The 24605-nt window shown below is 30.3% G+C and overlaps 2 protein-coding genes and 1 long non-coding RNA gene across 4 annotated transcripts; 1 reads left to right on the forward strand and 2 right to left on the reverse strand.

Moving 5' to 3' along the window:
- Window positions 1-756: 756 nt before the first annotated feature.
- LOC142527706 (uncharacterized) lies at window positions 757-1410 on the forward strand. Its single transcript, XR_012815507.1, has 2 exons — window positions 757-1008; window positions 1107-1410. It is a non-coding gene; the product is annotated as an uncharacterized LOC142527706 (long non-coding RNA).
- Window positions 1411-5887: 4477 nt separating this feature from the next.
- Window positions 5888-10761, reverse strand: LOC142526976 (VAN3-binding protein-like). Of its 2 annotated transcripts, none has more exons than XM_075631675.1 (7): window positions 10382-10761; window positions 9504-9611; window positions 7196-7616; window positions 6870-7094; window positions 6689-6738; window positions 6462-6519; window positions 5888-6275 (listed from the first exon to the last, which is right to left on the reverse strand). In XM_075631675.1, the coding sequence occupies exons 1-7, from the start codon at window positions 10685-10687 to the stop codon at window positions 6061-6063; spliced, it is 1383 nt and encodes a 460-aa protein (XP_075487790.1). In that variant the 5' UTR covers window positions 10688-10761; the 3' UTR covers window positions 5888-6060. The 2 variants fall into 2 exon arrangements, with proteins under 2 accessions (XP_075487790.1, XP_075487789.1); XM_075631674.1 differs by having other exon boundaries at window positions 9504-9614.
- An 11125-nt stretch (window positions 10762-21886) lies between these two features.
- Window positions 21887-24069, reverse strand: LOC142527381 (uncharacterized). The gene is made up of 6 exons (XM_075632162.1): window positions 23816-24069; window positions 23472-23630; window positions 22907-22984; window positions 22658-22783; window positions 22344-22433; window positions 21887-22132 (listed from the first exon to the last, which is right to left on the reverse strand). The coding sequence occupies exons 1-6, from the start codon at window positions 23892-23894 to the stop codon at window positions 22014-22016; spliced, it is 651 nt and encodes a 216-aa protein (XP_075488277.1). The 5' UTR covers window positions 23895-24069; the 3' UTR covers window positions 21887-22013.
- Window positions 24070-24605: the final 536 nt, after the last annotated feature.

Below are 24605 nucleotides of genomic sequence, written 5' to 3' on the forward strand. Positions count from 1 at the left end.
AATTTGTATTTTTTTCAACATTTATAATATTGATGTAAAATTGAAATATTGGCGTGTTCGATATCACGTCAATAACGTTGAGATATGTAACAATATTGGAAAAGTGTATTTTAGTGGAAATCGTAAATCGACAACCCAAATTTATTTACGAACATCATCATGTTCCTATGCTAAATTTGAATTTTCAACTCGGTGCTCAATATATCCATTCAAATAGGACAAATGCAAGAAAATCCAATTATTTTGAACTGATATATTAAAGAAATATAACCGTGTCAACTTCTGTTCACCAACGAGGTAGCACACACCTTCATTAATAGACACTGAAATGAACAACATAGCAAAACTGTATATAAAATATTTACAAATGATCAGAGTAAATTACAAATTCATGACTCTAAAACCACATGTAATTGACACAAGCCTCTTGTATGTCTTGTTTTAAATGAATATGTTATATTTAAATAAATTATTAAGCAATAAATATATACTACATACATCATAATTTGATATTATATATATCTAGAAAAGGAAACATCTACTTCAAAAACAAAATTTTGTAGAAATAATATCACACAATTCATAAAGTTATCTAAAAAAAATACCAGAAGTAATACCATTATATATGAAGAGAATAGTTGAATAGTGCATGTTTGACTTGGACTCATCCACACGCTTGCACGCAACAATAACAGCAATAACATTAACAGCCACAACTCGCAATCAATTTCCCTTTTCTCCAACTTTACTCTTTTCTCGAGATTTTGCAATCAAACTTCCTACAAAAGTACACACCCACATTTCCAAGTTCACATTTGTTATACTTAACCCACAAATATTTTACTGCCCTCTGCACCACTGTACCTTCACGGTCGCTAGCCACCACTTAAGACGCAATGGCCATATTGCACAACCACCACCGCCAATCATCTCTGTCAGTGGCCGCCATTACGTTTCTTCTTCTTGCCTCCGGCTCAGTTCTTGGCTCCAACCCATCATTCGAATTCAGTAAGTGCACTCAAAATCACAATGAATGGACTGTACAATATTAATGTCGTTTCTTGAGTGTTTAACGTAACGTCCAAACGTGCGGGCATATAATACAGGTGTTGGGGGAAAGAAATTAAGAGACGAGATGGTGGAGCGAGTTGTGTACTCTAGGCGGCGACTCGGCGGCCCTGGATCATCGCCGCCGAGTTGCAGATCCAAGTGTGGGAGATGTGCGCCATGTACACCAGTCCACATTTCGATTCAGCCTGGTTTGAGTATGCCATTGGAGTACTATCCAGAGGCTTGGAGATGCAAGTGTAGAAACAAAATCTCCATGCCGTAGAAAAAAAGGAGTAAATGTAATTTCGGTGAATCAAAATGTTTCGAGCCTGTTCTATCTTCAGAATTACTCAAGTTTCATTCACTTAGTTTTGTTCCATAATCAATGCACCAACACTCCGTTGTATAGTAGAGTTCGAGCATAAACTGTTAAAAAATTTCAGAAGACTTTAAAAAAAATTATTATTTTGGTTTCGTTTGATATATATATATATATATCAAGTTTGCATAAACTTTTGTTCCTGCTTTTTTGTTTCTTGGTGATTATCTATTAATTAATTGATCTTGGAGACAGAAAAAGAACGTTGGGAATACAATTATTGGACGTATCAAGGGTGACTCCTATATTTCTGTCTTTGAAAGTATAATTAATCAATAATTTCAATTCTACGTAACTTTTCCGATGGTGGGCTTTAATGACTTTCATTAATGCATGTGATATCGTGGGATTGCATGGAAGTAAGAAATCGTTGTATTCAATATTATTTACTTCATATATATATATATATATGCACACACACACAGTATGAGTTGTGTTTATATTTTCAGATTTACAATTAAAATCGCGTGAAAATTCTGACTCTTGAAGTTAAAATGATAAATATACTATTAAAACAATTGACTTTTCTGAAAATACTAAACACTACGTTTAAAATACCTTTTTTTGGGATTATTTAGTTTGCTATATTTTTTTTGGTATATTTATATATTTTTAAATATCCATGATCTTAATATTGCCCATCAGTCCCCAAACTCGGTGGCCCTTACATGTCCCCAAGGTTAAGCCCAAAGGCGCGCTTGCTTTGAAATAATATCTAGTTGGTTTATCTCGTTATTTTGTACTTAGTAATTAATACTGAAGATCATTACAATTTCCCCCCTAAAATTTATTAGTTTCCACCAATAATTATAGAGTAAAGTAACACGATAACGTTTATTTTAAAAAAAAACGTGATAACGTTTTATGTATGAGCAGTCGAACCAGGCAAAACAGTAGGAGGTCTATTCATGTCAAAATACTGTACGTAGTTCAGATGGTTTCAGCGGTAAATTATTCAACATGAGAATATCGTACTGAATGTCTGTCGTTTGACAAAAAAAAATATACTTGAAATTATGTAATTTAGAATTTTGAAGTCGTATAATAATTTTGTATTATGGTTCGATCGCTATGTAGATATGACAATTATTGCTCTCGATAAATATAATTCATTGATAAACTTTAAAAAAAAAAAGAAAAGAAATATAGTATTTTAACATAGCCCAGCTAGCGACGATATATCATATCATGTCACAAATTGTTCCTAAAATAATTCAAATAATCACAAAGTTTTATTTCCTAGGTACGCATTAAATTAAATTTTAAATTCGTTACTGAATTGATGGAAATTACTTGAAGGTAAAAACTTGTGTAAGACGGTATCACGGGTCGTATTTTATGAGACGAATATTTTATTTGGATCATCTATGAAAAAATATTACTTTTTATTCTAAAAATATGACTTTTTATTTTGAATATCGGTAGAATTGACCTATGAAGAAGGATGGTTTTAACATGTAATTGATATGTTGCTGAACTCGGATATTATGAGTATGTATATTTGAGACGGTCTCACAAATATATATCCATGAGACGAATCAATCTTATCTATATTTATAATAAAAAAAAATAATTTTTTTATGAGTGAACCAAATAAAATATATTTATTACAAAATTGATTCGTAAGACCGTTTCATATGTATTTTTTGTGTTCGTGATAAATATAAAGTCAGCCCAATTTTTGGAAAGAAAAAAATGACAGTCATAAATATGAAATATTTTGTAGACATGTGAATCCACGTCTTAAACAATTTTTTAAAAAACAATTTTTTCAGGGTAAAAGGAAATAACTCGTCAAGACTCCGATAATCGATCGCTCTATATTCACTACAATTCGAAGCTTTGATCGTATTTAAGCCAAAGAAAACTTTACCAAGTGTTAATAATTTTTTAAAAAAAACAAGAAAGAGTAGTTTTTATTCTATTTTTTTTAAAAAGAATTGTTTTTAATAGAATGGAAAGCTTCAAAAATTAGTAAATTAAATTGTAAGCAATAAAGTGAAAAAACAGACGTGATATTTGATTTGACATTGTGGTTGTCACTCAATTTACTTTTTGTTTAATTTATATTAATTTATACATAGTTAGTGCTGCACCTAGTAAAATATATATTCATGACCCCGTTTTGCTTGGGTCAAAATGTGTCACTGTTTGGATTACAAGTACAAATGCTGTTACTCACTGTTTTTTTCCAACTTTTACTGTATATTATAATTCACGATCTGATAATTACATAAAGTACTTATTCGTAAAAGAATTAATTAATTCATTTACAAGTATACAACTTTTTTGTGCATGATCACTACATATAATATAATATCAAACCAACTTAAAATTATAAAGTAGCTAATATTTTCCCATTTCGGAAGCTCATATTTAAAGTACGAGCTTTTATGTTAATTCATATGGCACAAAAAACTCAAATTGATTAAGATAATTTTTTTTAAAACAGCCTGAGTGTCTCACAAATTAATTTTATCCAAATTCATGAAAAATATAATTTTTTTTGTTAAAATTGTAACTTTTTACTTTAAGCATGAATCGTATTGACTCGTCAAACAAAAATAGTTCCGTGAGACGGTCTCACAAAAGACCTACTCACTAACTAGATCTGCTTAGTCTATGCTCCATATTGAGTTAGCCTCTCCATCCTTTAAAACCATTGTCGCTATAGGAGCCCTCATATTTCAATGAGAAATCACATACTGCATTATGAATCCAAATGTTAAAATTTATCATAAGAATAGGAATATTTTAGTCATAGCATAGGATTTTCAACTAAACCGGAGAACAGTTCCTTAATGACTTTTCAGTTTTTTTTTCCCCAACTGCCTCCTTTCTTGCTTCATTACTCTAATTTGGGCCTTTTTTTATGTTAATCCATATGCAATATATCTTTGGGCTTTCTCTCTTGTTAGCCCATATTACCCTACAATTTTTTTCTCTTCTATATTTTTGAGCTTTATTTATTTAGACAATTGTTTACAATATCCTCGTATAACCAAACAAAATTCCAATTCATCATACGTGAGAGACGAGTTAATTAGGTTCATAATTATAATAAAAAAATAACGAGTCGAATTGGAGAACTGTATCACAAAATTGATGTGTGAGACTATCTAATATGAAAATTTTGTGTATATTTTACGCACCCATTTCTGGGAAGTATCATGCACGATTGAACTACGTTTAAAATTGACACATTATTGTTGACAAATCAGGGCTTTAGCTGTGTGTTTTCTTTTCCAAGCGTACCAATAAAATACACGATTAAGATAAAGAAAACGTAAATTTATGATAATCACTTAGGTTTATATTTATCATACGAAATGAAAAACAAAATTTGGTTTGAACAGTAGATGTAACGCATGAGAAAAAAATTCAACAAGAAAAACTGCCAAGCAATATGAACATTGAATTCTTTATTTTATTTTTATTTATTTTCTTTTTTGTAAATAAAATATATCACGTTATCTCAAATTTTTGCCAAACTATCGTGGATGTTTTATAATAGAAATCTGCCGGTTCTTGAAGGGCTTCTCCCCTACAATGTGATTATTCTTTTGACAATTTTTAAGTTGTTAATAATAACTAGTGTTCGTGGCACGTCATATTAACTTTTTTTTTTTTGTGTTTGATAAATTTTATGTAAAAAAAATATTTTATTAAGATATTATTCTTAATTATTAGTGATTAGATAAGATTTATTGAGATAATTTGAACTTTTAGAGATAATATAAAGAAAAAAATCAGAAAAAGACAGAGAGATGAACAAAAATTATTAATAAAGTTACATCAAAAAAATTAGTTAACAAATATCATGAAAATTAAAACGGTAAAGAAACTTTGATGCCACATTCATATATTAAATTTAGTTAGTACGAAGTGTTTTAGTTTAGTAATATAGTAAGTATAAATATTACACGATGGAATAAACTATTTAGCGCAAAATCTAAATAAACAACTAATCACATATCGAGACAAATTTTAAGTCCGCTAAAAAAACCTTAATCTATGCTCCCGAAAACAATTGAATGAATAAGAAAATTAAAGGCCCACGGGAATCAAATGATTACTTCTTCGATCTTTGCCTTCGTACGATTCTTTATTTATTTTTAAAAAGAAGGAATCTTTATTCCTTTTTGACCAAATAGACCACAGTTCAAGAATTCCCTTCTCTGCCCCCAAAACAGAGAGAAAATTAGACTTTTATCACATGGTTTTCTTGCTTTTTCTTTCACGTCATATTAATTTCCCAACATTTCAAATTAAAACACAATTCCAAAAAAAAAAAAAAATAGTTTATATCTTCTACATTGGAATCTTGGATGATTTTCATGTCTAATTATTACACTTAAGTAAATAGTTTGTCATTAATATAATCATTCATCAAAATGCAACCTTCATGATACCAAAAATAACATAGTACACGACAAATATATATATATATATATAAAATAAAAAAAACCCATTTAGATAAACAATTACCATTTTTACATTAAGAAACACAAGGGACAAAAACAAAACCAATACCACCCAAATTTCAGAAAATTTGATCAGTCCATGCCCTAAAGAAAGAAACATATTCTCCTATTTACTAAACCATTCGTCAACTTCTTAGGAGAGGGACATCAAATCTTGTGTCTACTGTTCTTCTCTGCGGCGATTGTGAGTAATCTTGAAACACCTTGAGTCCAAATATCATACTCCCTTTGATTCCTACACTCGAATTCAACGATCCCTCGTGCAATGGTCTTCAATGCAAAATATCTACGATGCTCACCGCCTTCGAGCAAGTGGCGGCCAGCCCAAGCCGGAATATCCTTCAACACCTCCAACACCACATCTAGTATTTAAAAAGAGAAACAACAAAATAAAGATAAAGATGTCAAATATTTTTTGTGTTTTTTCCACTAAATCACATACTACTTTCTCAAATCCCCAAATAGAAGGAAGCCCACCACCTCCAATTCTGCTCTCATCATAAGGGAAAAGACAAAAGTTGACAAAATAAAATAAAATTAAAACTCACTCTTTTTCTTTTTGGTTATGGTCCCAGCAACATGTCTACTCTTCATCTTTAGCATAACCTGCAAAATTTGAATGAAATTCTGATTGCAGATCACGAGATAAAGTGTAAAGCAGATTCATGTTTACAGCTTTAACTTCTGTCCTTGAGATGTAAAGTGTCCTCTACAGTATAGTCTCGAGTAAATTGAAAGCAGGATTGATTGTTCAATCATGGAGAAAAAAGCCTACCTGTCCCATTCTGTTAATGTAAACAGACACAATTTTCCAATGAAGATCACCTGCAATTATCATAAGAAATGAACTGTCAAGAAACATGAATGGACATTACCTTAATCAATAGGAATTTCATAAACCTGAAAGAGGGCAGCTTTCATGTAATATATAGATTTGATTAGTGTTTTGTATTTACCTTTTCGGGTTCTCTTCAGAAGTTCGCTGCCCCTGGCGAGCAATTCTCTACTGCAAATGCCAAGGAAATTTTCTTCGGGAACAAGTTCACCACTAAAACTACCATTAGAACTTCCATTACTCCCATTATTTGTAGCCCCCATGCCTTTGTTCACCGGGATCACTGCTGCAATATTCCACACATCCTTCAATGCCCTTGCCTTCAAGGTGGCAGCACCACGCAAAGCTAAAAACAATCGCAGATCAACATAAACAATAATCTCAAAATTTAACTCAAGTTACAAGATTCAGCATTATTTTGACCATGAAAGATGAATATAAGAATACCCGTAGCTGCAGCAGCTGTCAAAGTCATGATATCACCGGCTGAACTAACGTTGACTGCTGAACTCACTACTGAAGCCAAGTTTTCTCGCTCAGCCCCCATAACATCAGCCGCTTCGACGCATTGTGCAGCCACCAATGTGGCAGCCGATGCAACAGCCATGTCGGTTTTCGCCATCTGTTCATCTTTTCCTGCTGCAGATGATGCAGCTGTGGCAGCTGCAATTGCAGCAATAGCAGCCGCTACCCCTGCCACTGAAATCGCAGCATGGAGCTGAGCGTTTTGTGCCCTCACCTCCTCTTTCTTTTTCTCCCTTCGATCCTTCAGCCACCTCCCCACAGTTTTTCCTCCACCACCAAGGCCAGCGCCATTGACGGCACTGGCCTTGTACAGGTTGCTCGTGATAGTGTTCAACTGAGAGTACTGCATGCACATATCCATTTGACCGTATCACCACAAAACATCAAAGAAATTGTCCTTGTATGCAAAAATCTAACGCAATATACGTGATCCCGTGCTATGATGTGGAATCCACACCGAATTTTAGAAACGCCTAGACTTGTGGCAAACTAAGGGGTCTGATGCATGATTCAGCTTTCCAAGGTTTCTACTCAAGGTTCAATTAGTGTACATGCACGATGGGGTGTGAAGTGAGGCCGGCATAAGACTCACGAGCCTCATGTCCAACCACTTCAAGCTGATCCCAAATGACCTTAAGGTTTTCCGCACTCGAGCTTGAGCTTCTGTACTCAAATCTTTTAAGTCAAACTAGAGCACGCAAAATTTCAAGAGCTTGATTCGAACTTGACTTGTGTATTCCATTTCGTGTCATATTAAATAATATTATAAGTGATTGTATTGCAAAATGTTTTTAGGGTGGTAGAATGCTCTATACATTCAATAAATGAAAACATAAGAGCAACCCCACCAAAAGCTGGATCAGTTCTCTTGCCTGACACAATGGTCCATACTCTGAAATTAAATTGAATCACGAGCCGAAATAGTTGTTGCCTCCTCATCATAAATTCCACAATAACCCCTTCATTTATTGCTAGATAAATCATATGTTAGAATTACTAAATTTTATGCCAACTCCTAACAAACAAAGAAAAGGGTATAAATGTGCCATAATTCTTCAATAATTCTGTACCCAATGTTTGCCGTGGAAAGATTCCGACATTATCATTTGAAGAACCGTGTAGAAGACATACACGCTTTATTAATTTCCTTACTATTCTCATCAAATAGACAGTCAGGTTGTGTTTTAATTGACTTATTCTAACTTGGTTGATTTCAAATATATTTTTATAGTTTATTATTAGAGAAGCTATACCACAAATTTCAAATCCAACTCTTACATGTTTTATAATGTTTCATGTTAATTAAAATATATTTCAAGTTCATCCAATAATAAAAACATTTAAAATCTATTCTATTTTGTATAACTAATTTGTAAATAATTAAGATATAAATTTAATGTTTCATTATTAAAAATAAAAATATAATCGAAATATATGATTTCGAATTCATCCATTCAAATGAAAAATTAGATAACATGGTACCTATAATATTTACCAGATAAAGAATTTTTTTCCCCAAAATACCATTTAATCTGCAGTTAATTCAATAAAATATTCACAATAAATGAAACAAAAAACTCAATTTTTTGTTATTCAAATTTAGGTTGGTAGAATGCTCAACATTCAATAAATGAAAACATTAGAGCAAACCCACCAAAAGCTGGAGCAGTTATCGTAAATAACATGATACCTAAAAATATTTACTAGATAAAAATACCCTTCAATCTGCAGTTAATTCAATAAAAATTACACATGGTATCTAAAAATATTTACCAGATATATATTTTTTTTTCTCGAAATACTCTTTAACCTGCAGTTAATTTAATAAATTTTCACAACACATGAAACAAAAATTTCAGATGATTATAATTACCAAAGAAGCGACCCAATCTTTTTTTTTTTTTGGTTTTTTTGCACTAACAAGTCTGACCCATTCTTGGTGAAGATGATAAGGAAATATTTGAATGAGATACTCCTTTCACGTATTCAGAGAATTTTTTTAGATTTAAGAGAAAGCTGAAATATGTTGTCCCTTTGTCTCAGAAGCTTCAGAAACTTGTCTTCTGTGACCATACCACATAATAAACAAAAAAGAATTACTCTTTTTAAAGAAAAGAATCTCAAACTCAGCCAGCAAATTGAGAGAAACTACAATGGGATGAGTAGATTAATGCCAATCAAGATTTTATAATGAAGAAACAGATGAAAAATATGTCAGGATTTTTAAGACCTTGGAATCATCAATTTCAGAGGGGGAGACAGGGGGACTGTCAGTTAGAGAGCCATTGAGAGGGCCGCTGCTGTGGGATAGCCTTCCTGAAGTGCGTGGTGATACCTCCTGCTGCACATGTCACACACACATCATATTTCAACAAAAATACTTCAGGCTCACTTAAAATTGGAAGAAAAAAAACTCAGGCTCAAAATGGTATAAGAAACGGGATACTTGGGAAGGAATTCATCAGAATCAGAAAAACGAAAAAGAATGAATCTTGAGATATAAATTCAAACCAAAACATAGAAATGAAGGGTATTGTGTCGATCAAGCTCTCAAAAAATAATGTTGCAGCCTAAATAAAAATTTGTAATAAAAACTCTCTGTTTCCCATAAAAACACATTTTAAGTAAATATTTCTTTATATTAAACTTGTCATCTGACACAAAACAGGCTTCAAGAAAAATAATCCTACTCGGCTACTCGATCACAATCAAACAGAACGAACAAAAACAAAAGAGCAGCAATGATCCAAAAGAGTTGATCGTAACCAAAATTCTGAAAAATCATAGAAGAACCAACAAAAAGGACCCCAAACTTCCAACAATCCTAACTCCTAAGTCATGAAAGACACCTAGAAAACAATCTGTTGATTAGTTAAAATTATATTTAACATCCGGACAACACCAGGTAGTATATGGACAAAAGAATTTGATCAAAAGTTTTGGAACAAGTTAAAAACTCAAATATTTTTCAACTCCATTTGCACAGAGAGACAAAAACTGTCATATATCATATAGCCACTGATGTGAAACCACAATTTCTGCAAATAAAGATATATTCTAAAAATCACACGCATGCACAAAAAGGCCAAAACTGCCATCTTTACTTACAGAATGAGACATAATGCGCTCCATGACAAGCTGAGACGTCTCGCACGAAGCAAAGGAAAAAGGGTTCCCATAAACAGTCGCTGAAGCAGCCTCCAGCTCGGCGGAGACATCTTCTTGAATGGCTCCACAGCCACCTCTGACGACACCGTCTTGTGAGTTATTCTTTGGTAGAAGCTTGGGTGGTGGTGGGGCTAAAACTTCAGAGATTTCAAGAGCTGAAACGCTCCAACAACGGGATAGAAACTCAATCGGCTCAGTTGGAGTCTCTGTGGGCCTGAAAGTTGGCTGAAGTTGAAGCTTCTCCATAGAAGAAATGGTGGGAAATATTTAGTGGAGGTACCAAAAAAGAGTGCAGAAGTTAAAAGTGGGTTAATGGGAAACGTAAATGGGGGTTGGTGGTGTTTTTATATAGAGACGTAAATGGCATAGTATTTTATTATATTTAATTAATTTTATTTTAAAATATAACAAGGTTTCTTAATCAAATTATTATACACTACTTTTTTTTTTTACTTTATTAAATAAAACAAAATTCAAAATTAAATAAAAAAACTCAGATATAATAATCAAATTACATAAAAGTTATTTATTATTTGTGAAATATATATTTAATTTAATATGTATTTAGTCTTACATATGTAAATATACCCATTTCTACATAATTACTCCTACTTTTTGTAAAATCATAACACAAACTTATCTTTGATATTAATCAACACCCCAATTTAGGAATTAAACTTGTAATTGTATGATTCCGACCTTTAAGATCACCCTGCTTATTAAGAATCGTAAGTACTGTTTCAGTAGTATCATTGCCAATAATAGGCCAAAATTTATGATAAAAATACTTATTATTTTTTACCTCTAAAAACACGTAATTATGGATTAATTTTATCTTCACAAATTTATAGTAGATTTCAAAAATTCAAAATACTTACGATGCTATTTATATTCGAGACTTTTCATTTGATGAAAATCAGTTTCCACATCCTTGTATGTACTAGGTAAAGACACGTGCGACGCACGTGAAAATACATTTATATTATCAATAATTGTTGTCAAAGAAATGAGATCAGAAGAGATTAATTTAGAAAAAATTATATATTAATGATTTCATGCTATATTAGTAGATAGAAAATGAGTAATGCTACATGTTCAACCAAATTTGTACAATAATTCTTACAATTCAAACAAATCAATACAGAAATTTCATTTATCAAAATCTCTTGATTAATTAAATATAAAATCTCATTAGATAATAACAAAATCTCACGATATAATTGTTGTAAATATCGCAGTACAATATATTGGTTGTACCTTTAGCATCATCCATAGGAAATTCAATGTAATATAATTTGTACTACATGTATTATAAAATGAGTGCAAAAATATTTGTTTAAAAATTTTATGTGTTATAAATCTAAGGATATTCTTGAATAGAAGGATTTCAAATCCATGGATTTCAATACATTCAAATGTATTTTTGTTATTTAGAGAAGTAACATCATAAACTTCAAATCCACTCATTTCATGTTTATATAATAGTATTTCATGTTAATTATGATATTTTTCAAGTCCACCCAATAATAATGTTATTTGAAATTTATTCTACTTTATATAAATAATAATATGTAAATAAGTCATGTGTAGATTTAAGATTTTATATATTGTTTCATTGTTAACAATAAAATTATAATTCTAATCAATAAATTTGAAATCAATTTGTCCAAGCGCAATCTAAATAAATTAATAATTGTTGAAAAACATATTAGTAATAAATATTATAATTTTGTATAAATTAGACATTGGAGAAAATATAATATAAAATTGATATCACAATAGTTATTAAAATTAAATTTGAGAGAAGAAAAAAGTATAATACATAACGTTGACCACTTATTTTACCACGTGTTATTGATTTATGAAAAATAAAAATATAATATAGATAATATATTCTAAACCTTAAATTAAATTATTGCGTCAAATGTTTTCTTCTTTTATATTTTCAATTAATATTGCTTTCACGATTTTTTTTTTGTCATCAATTTTTTCTTCTCTGTGAAAAACAATATTCTCGCCATCTTCATTAGCAAATCTTTTGTGAAGAAATGTATATTATTCTCTATTTGATGCCTCTACAAATCTACACACAAATTAAGTGTTTGGTAGAAAAAAAAAGTTTGTTTCATCAAGCAAATAAAACCAATGAATTTTGTTATTTCAGTATTCTACAAAATATTTATTTTTTGTAAAAAATATTTTAACTTAATCTACAAGCAAATAAAATCAATGAATTTTGGTTATTCTATCTTCTAGACAACTGACAAAATATGATTTAATTAATATTTTATTATATTTATCAAAAATTGTTTAACTCTTAATGATATAACATATTTATGCAATATGTTATTTAAATACAAAAAACCAAAATTATGATCACATATTTTTTTTATATTTCATACTATATTATTGGAAGTATTAAATTTGTATATATTAATTTTTTTTCTGAGAAACTTCTTGCATATATAACTCATTCAAAAGATTATAGATTTACAAAATAAAACAAATCATATTCAATTTAATATTTTGTGAAAAATATATGTTCACTTCATCTACAAGCAAATAAAAACAAATAAATTTGACCTTTCTTATTATCAATCATAACTCATAAGGAGAAATATTGAGCAAAAATGAATAATTTTTGTAAAAATTTATTCATAATAATTTTAAAAATTTACCTTCAAAGATATGTCATTTCAGATTACATAAATCTATAATTGATTTACTTATATCCATCCTTTATAAAAATACATCTTCGTCAATTGCAAAATCATCAAATAAGTAATTGTTATAGTTTCTGATCTTTATAAAGACGAAAAATAGTTAAAATTAGTAAAAATGCATGTGTTCAATCATATATTGTTAAATTTTAATAATAAACTAAGGCTTTGAAAAATATTAGTTGGATTTTTTTATAAAGAAAGATAGATAGAATAAATACTCACGAAATATTTATAAGGTCATCTTTCTTCTATATCCAATAATGCTTTGTATCATTTTTGTAAAATGTAATTAACCGTCGAACCTTCTTCGTAACACCAACCCACATGATTTAATTATTTGGATTCATTATTTTAATTCGTCGTTTTAAATTAATTATTCTCAATTAATGCAAAATAGAGGATATTTAATATCATGTCCATACACAAATTATGTTTTTTGTGGAAAAAATTCACTATATTTATAACCAAATAAAACAAAAGAAATTTGGTATTTCAATATTGTACAAACTAATTTTTTTGGAAAAAAATTATTTTCGCTTCATCTATAAACAAATAAAACCAATGATTTTTTGTGTTTCAATATTCTCAAATTAATATTTTGCGGAAAAAAATATGTTCAATTCATATACAAGAAAATAAAAACCAAAAAATTTTGGAGTTTCAATCTTCTTGCCAACTTGATCCTTGGCCCTTGCCTAGCATACATAGATTGATAATCTTGACATCATCATAATAATTGATTTTACAAAAACTTCCTCACCAAATTAAAGATAAACTTCTTGCATATATAAAAGCATTCAAAAGATTATAAAGCTACAAAATAAAATAAATCACATTCAAACAAATATTTTTGTGAAAATCATTTGTTCACTTCATCTACAAGTAAATAAAAACCAAATAACTTTGACTTTGTCTATGGAGAAGTAGTGAGTATTGCTAATGAATAATTTTTATAAAAATTTATTTATCGTAATTTTAAAAATTTACATTCAAAGATATATCTTTTAATGTTATAAAAACTATAACTGATTTGTCAATATATATCTCTTATAAAAATAATCATTCGCTAATTGCAAGAATCTCTCATAAAATAATTGTTATAGTTTCTAGCCTTTAAAAAGAGAAAAATATAGTTAAAATTAATACAAATATATTATTCAATCTTATATCGTTAAATTTTCATAATAAACAAGGTTTTGAACAATATTAGTTGACTTTCTTTTTGATAAAGAAATATAGATAAAATAAATATCAATGAAATATTTATTAGGATTATCTATATTTATATATGATAATTCTTGTATCATTTTGTAAATGTAATTAAATATCGAACTTTCTTCATGACACCAACCTTGTTAAAACAAAAACAAAATTAGTTTAATTATTTGGCTTCATTAGTTTAACTCTTCATTTTAAAATAATTAATCTTAATGAACGTAAAATAAAATATATTTAACATCATATCGTTATATAAATTAAGTTTTTGTGGAAAAAATATTTTCACTTTATTTACAAGAAAATAAAACAAAAGAATTTTGTTATTTTAATCTTCTACAAATTAACTTTTTTGTGAAAAAATCTACAAAAATTAAGTTTTTTGTGAAAAAAATCTTTTTCACTTCATCTATAAGCAAATAAAACCAATATATTTTGGTATTTCAATCTTTTCAAATTAATATTTTTTGTGAAAAAGTTTGTTCAATTCATCTACAAGAAAATAACAATCAAAGAATTTTAAAGTTTCAGTTTTTTGTCAACTTGATCATTATCTAACATAAATATAGTTTGACAATTTTATCCTTATCATAATAACTGATTTGACAAAAACATCCTCACTAAATTTTTCCTGTATGTACAAACTTAGGACAAAGTTGACAATACACGATAGAAAAACTTTGACCTTGATTCACACTTTTATAATATGTATATATATATATATATATCACAAACAGATAATGACTCAAAACAATTTCTTAAGTAGACTAGCTGCTTCAATTGTCCAGTCTGCATCGTAATAAAACTCCGGTCAATTCATTATTTTTCTCGTGATTGTTCATCTAGTCTAATCTACAGAGAAAATAATTGAGAATTGAGTGTGGAAATACTTAACCCGTGAATGAACTACCCAAAATCTAGTCTAGAGATTATTAATTTCTAGGGACCATGTGCTATCTATTTAAGCTCTTAACCATCAATGCACTACTGGATTTACTCACCTGCACGTGATGACGAGTATCGTTGATGTGACATTGATGTTTTATAAAAACAACAATTTAGTATATTAAGATTATAAATTGAGAACCGATAACATGACAGAATATAATTTTTCTGAGATTCCAAATTAATAAGAGCCCGTCTATGAAGATGGTGGACGATTGGGATTTATAACCTCCGCATGTAATGCAAATGCTTAGGAGGGAGTACTCGTGTTCGTGTCGCCTTTGCGGGTCTCTCCCAAATCTGATATTATTTATTTCCCAATGCTTTGCACAATTAAAATCACATAAATGTCACTCTTTCACGCGGTGGTTTTTATAATTTACAGTAAACATATAAATACAACAACTAGCTGGCGAAGATAATTCATGCTGCCTCGTACTTTGAAAATTCCTAATGATGAAATGTGTGTGCCCAATAAAATTTCGTAGAAAACAATTATTTGGACAATAGGGAAGTAACTTCGTTTTTATTACAGCTGTGCAGTCTAACTAAACATGCCAGGTCCCCCCGACCGACAATCATTCACTTCTGACCAAGTTCACCTCCATTTTCAGCAACTTTTGGTGTAAATATATCAGTAATTTTCACCCGATATGATTAACAAATTCTATGTTGAATTAGCAGATCGGTTTAAATTTTCAATTAACGATCGACTTTGTTCTACTCTCTCGATGACTATATATATATATATATATATATATATAGCATTGTTCATTTTATAATTAAAATTGTACGATGTAGCAAACAATGAAGAATGAAGTGTCTCGTGACACAAGTCCTCATTTTTTTTAAATATACACACACACACACAGACACACACGCACATTATTGAAGGTTGGTGGTACCACAATTCCCACGCCCAAGTATTAAGATGATGGCTTTTTCTTTCATTTAACTGGATAAAGTGCCTGATTAGTTTTTCACCCAATGCTGCGGGCGTGGGTGGCAATGTACTGGGTAGTGTCATCATCCTCCTCTCTTGTTTCATGATCTTATCCCACAGTTTAAAACTACTGCACCTGCGAGTGAGGCTCCTGTTTGTTCTTATAGTCAGATATTTTCAACATTTCTTCGCCTGCCAGTGAGGCTCCTGTTTGTTCTTATAATCAGATAATTTTCAACATCTCTTCGGGAACGTCACCAATGTTTTGATTGTTCAACTTGATAAAAACAATTATTTTACTCAACAAAATTATAATAGAACGTGAATATGAGATGATACCATAGATTGAAATATATGTGTACTAAAGTTGAGCAGCTCGATGATAGAAATAATAGTAGTGCTCGAGATCTTATAAAGGCATTTTATATTACTTCAGTAGTCTCTTCCATCTTTAATCACGTCTTTAAATAATCGAACTTTTTCAACGTTAAAATAACAGCTGTATCTTGAAACAGCTCGATTGTAATGACAATGGGCTTATTGATCTTTTGGGTCTGCAATCACATCTCTCACATTATCTCATGTGTTTTTACTCACGGTGTTATCTCACGTCTGATAGTGGTTTCTCTCGCCTTCCTGATCAGCACTCGAACATAGCGCCTCCGTGTCAAATACACAGGTTTTTGAGTGCGAGTACCAATCGATCAAGTCCCAAAAGATCAGTAAGCCAATGGCCATTACAATAAAGGCACGTAACTCAGTTGGTACTCATATTCTAAGAAATTATGTATTTGACATGGAGGTACTCGATTCGAGTATTGGAGTAGACGAGAGAAACTACTGTCAGTGGTATAACACCATGAGTAACGATATATGTGATAATGTGAGAGACGTCATTGCAGATCTAAAAGATCAGTAGGGTCATGGTCGTTATATCGATAATATTAACAAAATTAAGGAATTCCCATCTAACATACACTGCGTATTAAAATTTTGTTAAGTAATTAGCATTTTTTAATTTCAAATAAATTTTTTCACAAAAAAAATTTTAATATTAAATTTCATAAATAACATTTGATTTAAGATTTTCAGATTGTTTTTTCATATTTATTTTGATAAAAAAAAATTTAAGTTATATATAATACACTTGTTATTATATTATAAAAACAAGAACGAAGCATTACCTAATTTAAGAAAATTTTATAAATAAAATATATATTAAATGAAATAATTCTAGCGATCAGTTTAATTTAGAATAGTTTTAATTTTTATTTTTGTGTTATTTATATTTACGGAAATTGACAAATTTAATTATACATTTTGAATAACTGAATTTTTTTGTAATCTAATATAGGAATTAAAAAAACTGTTAACAAATGTACATTTTAAAAAATGGAACAACTTATCACAAATTATTATTGTCAACTTATACAACACAAAATAAAAATATAATGTATTTATAAAAAAAAATAGAGTAAACAGCATTCCCCTTGCACAAAATATACTCAATTCTGAAAATTAAGCTAATTTAATTTCCTTTCTCGATTATTTCAAGCAATTCTGATGTAGCAATAATCACCCATCCCTGTCCTAATCCTCATCTTTGTCGTATCAAATTCTTCACCTAATGTTCAAGTAATCTTCCTAAAATAAAAAATTTAAGAAACACAGAAACATATACATTTAATGCAATTTTACGATTTATGTGACAACATAATTCTACCTATTAATTATTAGAGATAATAGGGGAGGTTCCGATTGATTTGAATAGACAGATGGCGACAAAACTCCAAACAAAAAAATAAATCCCGATAACCAATGTAGTTGGATTAGATATTGAATAGAGTAACTCTAGTGTGAGACGATCTCATGAATTTTTATCTGTGAGACGGATCAACTCTATCGATATTGACAATAAAAAGTAATATTCTTAGCATAAAAAGTAATATTATTTCATGAATGACCCAAATAAGATATCTGTCTCACAAAATACGATCCATGAGACCGTCTCACACAATTTTTTGTTTATTGAATACAGGGGTAGGAGACCTACATTACATTACGTACACTACCCATTATATTTGGCTTGCCCAAATTTGCAAAGTTTTGAAACACTAGTTAACTTAGTGGGAAACAAGATAGCCAATTGTTTATCTACGTAAACTCTTTTTTAAGGTAATGGTACTATGTATTCTAACCTTAATCCATTTTCTAATCATTTGAGTAGTTGATTAAAGCCACACTCCAAGTTTTTGTTGAAAGCCTGATTTTGATCTTCTGTTCTTGTGCATTTATTATACAAGATGATAATTGATCTTGGTATGTATATCATGTATTGTCATAAGAATTTGAAAAGTTGTCGGATCAATTGAGATTGTCGATATTGATTCGATCATCTTATGTTAAAAATACACAACTTCATATATTGTTCTTATCCGGGAGATGATGCCCAACCAAATATTTCGTATGCCTTTTGATTATTTTGAAATCGAATATGTTTTTTTTTCAAAATATTTAATGATGTCAATTTTATATTAATTGAGATGAATTCCTTTACACCTACCGTTTGAATATCGTTTCAGTTCAACACCAAATGTTTACTCCGGTCTCTTATAAATTGTCGAAAACAACGTCTATTTCACTATACCTTTATCCATAATATCCGAGAAAATAAATTTAAGTAATATCAACTTATATGTTTATTTAATTTTCCAAAAAATGCACACACATATTTCAATTAATTTCTGCACTTCCATACACAATCATTATATTTTATCCATAAACTCTCACGACTTCCCAAACATTATAATTTAAAAATACATACTATATTTTAAAATTTTGAAATTAATTGTTTGGTGTATAAATTGTTTTGATTTGACCCAAGTTGCATAAACCCAAACACACACATGCTCACGCACGTGTTTTTAGCCCTGTTGGGATCCTTGATTGATGGAAAATTTAATACAATGTCTAATTTCTCTTACAAGAAAAGAAAATCTTTAAGAATTTACGTAAAAATTCTTGTGAGTACGTTATCATTTGTCAATTTCGTGAGACGTATTTTTTATTTGAATTATTTATAAAAATATATTATTTTTTTATTAAAAATATTTATTGTTGTAAATATAGACAATCCTGTCTCACAATATGCCAACTAAAAAATTAATTTTTTTTTTCATTTTCTCTCGTTTTAATTTTCAATCCATATATATATTTCATCGTCTTTCCAAATGCAACTACTCACATCAACTCTTCTCTTCCATTGCTTTATGGATGAGTGGTAGTTACTATATCTAGCTTTGCTTATTTCACTCTTAGTGATAAGATATAGAGTACTTTGTTAAACGATAGGACCAAGTGTTTGTCGCTTACCAAAAGCTATAGTTGGTGGTAATAGTTCAACTCAAATCTTTTAAACTGCGCAGCAGCTCAAGCACCACGGTTCGATCGCTCTACCAAACATGGACAATTATTACACCCAACAGTCTACCTCCCAATAATTGCACTCTTTGCAATTAATGGGAATCAAATCCGTGACCTTGTCTCTGATATCAATTGTAGGACCGAGCACTTGCTGCTTTACCAAAAGCTATAGCTGGTGGTAATGGTGCAACTTAAATCTTTTAAACCGCACAGTAGCTCAAGCACCATGATTCGATCGCTCTACCAAGCATGGACAATTATTGAACCCAGCATAAATCGTCCGAATTGAATTACAATTTTTTTTTTATCTATATATGAATATACACAAACATTATTGAGACCAGTAAAGATGCACACACGTTTCATATATTATTATTATTTTTAATTGATCAAATAATACTAAACAATTAACACAAAATTATTTTTAATTTAGAACGGTTGTTCGATTTAAAAGTGAAGTTTTGTTTAAATTTTTTTTCTATGTAAAATATGGAGTGATTTGATGAGATTTTTAGGGATAAGAAGGGTAATTATGAAATTAAATCTTTTGGTGTCCTCTAAGATAGTTACTCTAAGAGTCTCACACTTAATAATATAATAATATAATATAAATACGGTCTCGCGAATTAATTTTGTAAAACGAATCTTCAGTCCGACCCAACTCATAAAAAATATTTTTTATTCTAAAAAATATTATTTTCATTTTAATTATTATTGAGATTGAACCGTTTCACAGAAATAGATACGACACTAAAGACTTACTAATATACATAATTACTGTTAAATCAAAGAAAAATAAAAAATATTATAAGGGCATTTATTCTTTATTCAAAATTGGTTTGGAGGAAATAAATATGCTAAACTCTATCTATTTGCTGTGTTGATTTCATTTAACCGATCAAGTTGAATTTTATTTAAATAGAATCCATGTAAATTATTGGCCACCATTGTGTCAAACCAACTTTAATAAACAAATCTCTATAATTTTGTAACAACTCACCGTAGTTATATTTAGAAAAGAAATCTTTTACGAACACCGAGGTTGTATTATAATTTGAGGAAGTAACTGAAACGACTTCACTTCAATGATTTAAAAAATAAAGAATTTCAAATTCATGTTAGAAGCATTTAACCAGATAAATCACCAGAAGTGATATTTTCGGTTTATTATATTTTACATAGAGTAGGTCTTTTGTGATAGGATCTCATGAATCTTTATATGTGAGACATGTCAACCCTACCGATATTCACAATAAAAAGTAATATTCTAAGCATAAAAAATAATATTTTTTTACGAATGACCTAAATAAGATATCCGTCTAACAAAATACGACTCGTGAGATCGTCTCACATGAGTTTTTGTCTTTTATAAATTACAAAATGTTCGTATGAATGTTTGAATTCAAAAAAATGACTTTTCTGTATTTGTTGTTTGAATTGAGGTGTTTTTATATAAGTTTCTTTTTAAAAACACATAAACGAGCGAAAAATGACTCAAGTTTGATGTGAAATTACCAAGTCAGGGAGTGTAGGTTGTCAATCTGAGTTTTCCACATCTGTGCTAACTGACATGTTGCATTGGCGCCGCCTATAACGGGAAACGGCCGTATGCAATGGGCTGTCTTTCATCTGAACTCAAATTCATTTATTCCTTGTACCTGGTGGTTCAGAAATCACGGGCGAGATTGACAGAAAAATTAACAAAAAATCACTCACTTTTATGGAGAGATTGGTGTCAATATTCCAATCAGATTTGTGCTCAAAATAATTGATCTTTTCAAGTCTCATCCTTTAAAGAAATTATAGCTCAAACTTAAATTATAAAATTACTATCATTCCATCATATTCACTCACCCAGAATTGTTTCCACACTAATCTTAACCACGAACTATCCATCGACTTTTTGTGAGATTTTTTAATCAATATTTGGCAATTTCTTAAAGATATTTTTTTCACTATTTTTTATAACAGAAGGGAGACTTGTATTATGTGATATGTATAATGTACTGGATCGAATCTAAAATGGGCCCAAATTGTTTGGGCTAATTGGGAATCGCTCATTTACCAATGAGGTGGTGTACAGTGTTTTTCTTTTTTGTGTAACTTAATGTATATATTCAGTAAATTTTATGTCGTTTTAATTGGTGTTCTATGCAAAGTGCTTAAGATTCGAACCGTTTGAAACTAGCAAACTTCTATTATAAATAGATGCAACTTTAACACTAGAAATATTTAGCCATCGTATCCCAATTACGTTCATACAAGATCGCACTGGCTATATTACATGCATTGATAATCGTTTATCCTAGAATTGTACAATATTTTAAAATTCGAAATTTACTCCATAACTGTATGTTTGAATACAGTGGCACACAACCACGGCCAAAATTGTCATCACGCTACTCAGAGAAACAACTCCGGCCCTCCTGATCAAGCTTATTCCTAAAACAGCACATTCATTTATACATCAAGAAACAAAATACTATGTTAGGAACATCGTTCAAAATCCAAAAGATACAATTAATTTTATTTTAAAAAAAAAACGAAGAAGTCAATTTGGAAGAAAACCTACAGCTACTCTAACCAGTTCGTTCCAACAAAATGCACAAGGAATGGTCTAGTACTGGGGAATTGAAGGAATCTGTAATATTACCGTAGCTAGTACTGGGGATTGCAGTGGAAGATGAAGTTGATCCGTTGCCCAAGTTGATTCCAAGACTTGTGCAATCCACTCCGAATGCACCTAATTCATTTATTCAACACCACTTCCTTAATTTAGTTTGTATAACTTTGAGATATATATTTCATTTATGCATGGTTTTACCCCCAAGAAATTATTTCACAACTCTTTCCGATAATTATTTTATATTTAACTTTCCATGCATCGGCCCCCAAAAAATAATACTATATCTCATTGTATGTTTCGATCATATATATGTATGTTATACGTGTGTGTATTATTCTTACATTGTTTGTAGCATGGGAAATTAGTGGCATTGAACAAATTGTAGAAGCCGTCTTCACATAGGCAAGTGGATCTGAAAACCGAGGTTTTCACGCATTTCCCAGGTCCACAATCGGTCCAGAAGCATGCTACGCGTGTAACAAATTAATGAAATTTAAACAAAGTCAATTCCCACACGTACGCATAGTATATAATAAATAAATATGGATTTAATCATTATTAGCTCAATGTTAAAGAAAAGTAGGACATACGATCCAAGAATGATGAAGTAGGCTTGTCGTTGTTCGGCGCCGGTGCAGAGGCATTGACGCAGCTGTTGTTCCATGAACCTGTGTGTGTATATATATATATATGCCACGTTTTATTTTATTTTATTTTATGTTATGTTATATGAAATTCATCAATCATCCACCATTATTGAACGCGGGATCAAAAAGACTTTTGTATCTGAACAGGACTATGCCGATCAACCTTAGTATTCTTGAATGCGCAATTAAAAGAACATTTAATACTCACACAGAGCTAAATTCAAGGACAAACCAAGAGCTAGTTCTACACCTTGAAATATGTCATAATTCAGCGAAAATATATTTCTATTCGAGCTCGAACTCGACACGAGTAACTTGAGTTTGCATTTGAGATGTGCTGTGAGAGATCCAATAATTATGACAATATTCCTTCAAACGTTCATATACAACAATCTAGGAAGATTTTACAATAAATAAATTATATATTGTTCAAGCCATTATTGTCACTTAATAAACTTGAACAATTAATATGGGGTTGAAGAAATATCGTTGAAAGAAAATAACTTACAATTGGGAATCACACAAGGCAAGAACTTGAGAGATTCATCGCCTGTATCACCACTTTGTTTCCAACCAGAATCGCATTCGCATTTATAACCAAAAGCGCTATTATTCGAAGCTAAGCAATTTCCCTTCCCACACAGATCACTTTCTTGGCAAACATTTTCTACAATACCAAAAGACAGTCTCGCAAAATCCAGCGACATCCCACAAATAAAAAACTAATTGATAATCTTGAGGAGATAGAACATAAATCATCCAAACCAGAAAACGCGAACATCCCATATATTCATCAAAATGAAGAGCAGAAATAATAGTGAAATTTTAAAGAGAACGGGCTAAGAGACAAACCAAACAAGGGGGCGGAATTGGATGTGCCAAAACAAGATTGAAGAAGGAGAATGATTGCAAGAACAGAAACCGCAGCCATGAACAAAATCTTCAAGTGGATTAGCGGAATAGCTTGCCAGGGGAGGTTAACTAATACGTTTTAACTGTGTATTTAGTGGCTATGGAGATTTTGCATACAGTTGAAAAGCCAAACGTGGGGATAAATCGGGCTCTGTAATTGTAACATTGGTTGGGAGTTCGTTAATAAATAAAAACTGGCCTTATGTTCTACAAACTTTCATGTCAAGCCACGTTACTTCCTTAGGTGTATACAAAGAATTTGGATAATTTTATTAATTGGTTAAGTTGATAAAAGCGAATCAATGCAGCCGATATATATATTATGATATATAAAATAAATTAGTAATCGTGACACATAACGATGTGTAGATAACATAATAATTAATATTCTGTATTGCATTTTTTTCTTAATTTTTTCGTTCGATTTAATAATTTGACCATTGAATCAAAGTTTAGTGAACTGTTAGAATGTGATCGCATGGCAGAAAATCGAGGGGAGAATTCTTTCACTCGGATTCATGTACTACATTAATTTTGATTAATTTCGTCCACTTTTGAAAAAAATTTATTTAATTACAACTGTGAATAAAAAATGTCACATTTGTTTTTTTTTTAAAAAATTATATATTACATTGAGCGACCGCCTAGCTAGATTTTGAGCCGCCTAGGTGACGATTCTTTTGTTCATCAACAGTCTTGATTCGGTTAAAGAAGACAGGAAAAATAGCGA

Source organism: Primulina tabacum, chromosome 15 (genome assembly GCF_025594145.1).
Source record: "Primulina tabacum isolate GXHZ01 chromosome 15, ASM2559414v2, whole genome shotgun sequence".
Classification (NCBI taxonomy): Eukaryota; Viridiplantae; Streptophyta; class Magnoliopsida; order Lamiales; family Gesneriaceae; genus Primulina; species Primulina tabacum.

Bases quoted from the DNA above. Each gene is read 5' to 3' on its own strand.
- LOC142526976 (XM_075631674.1), bottom strand. From the start codon at position 10,687: ATGGAGAAGCTTCAACTTCAGCCAACTTTCAGGCCCACAGAGACTCCA. The intron at 7,095-7,195 runs GTATTCTTATAT...GATTGTTTTTAG, and splicing joins GACAGCTGCTGCAGCTACGG to CTTTGCGTGGTGCTGCCACC. The intron at 6,276-6,461 runs GTGAGTTTTAAT...TTTAAATACTAG, and splicing joins CATAACCAAAAAGAAAAAGA to ATGTGGTGTTGGAGGTGTTG.
- LOC142527381 (XM_075632162.1), bottom strand. From the start codon at position 23,894: ATGGCTGCGGTTTCTGTTCTTGCAATCATTCTCCTTCTTCAATCTTGT. The intron at 22,434-22,657 runs GTAAGAATAATA...TAAATGAATTAG, and splicing joins TTTCCCATGCTACAAACAAT to GTGCATTCGGAGTGGATTGC. The intron at 22,133-22,343 runs GTAATATTACAG...GTGCTGTTTTAG, and splicing joins AATCCCCAGTACTAGCTACG to GAATAAGCTTGATCAGGAGG.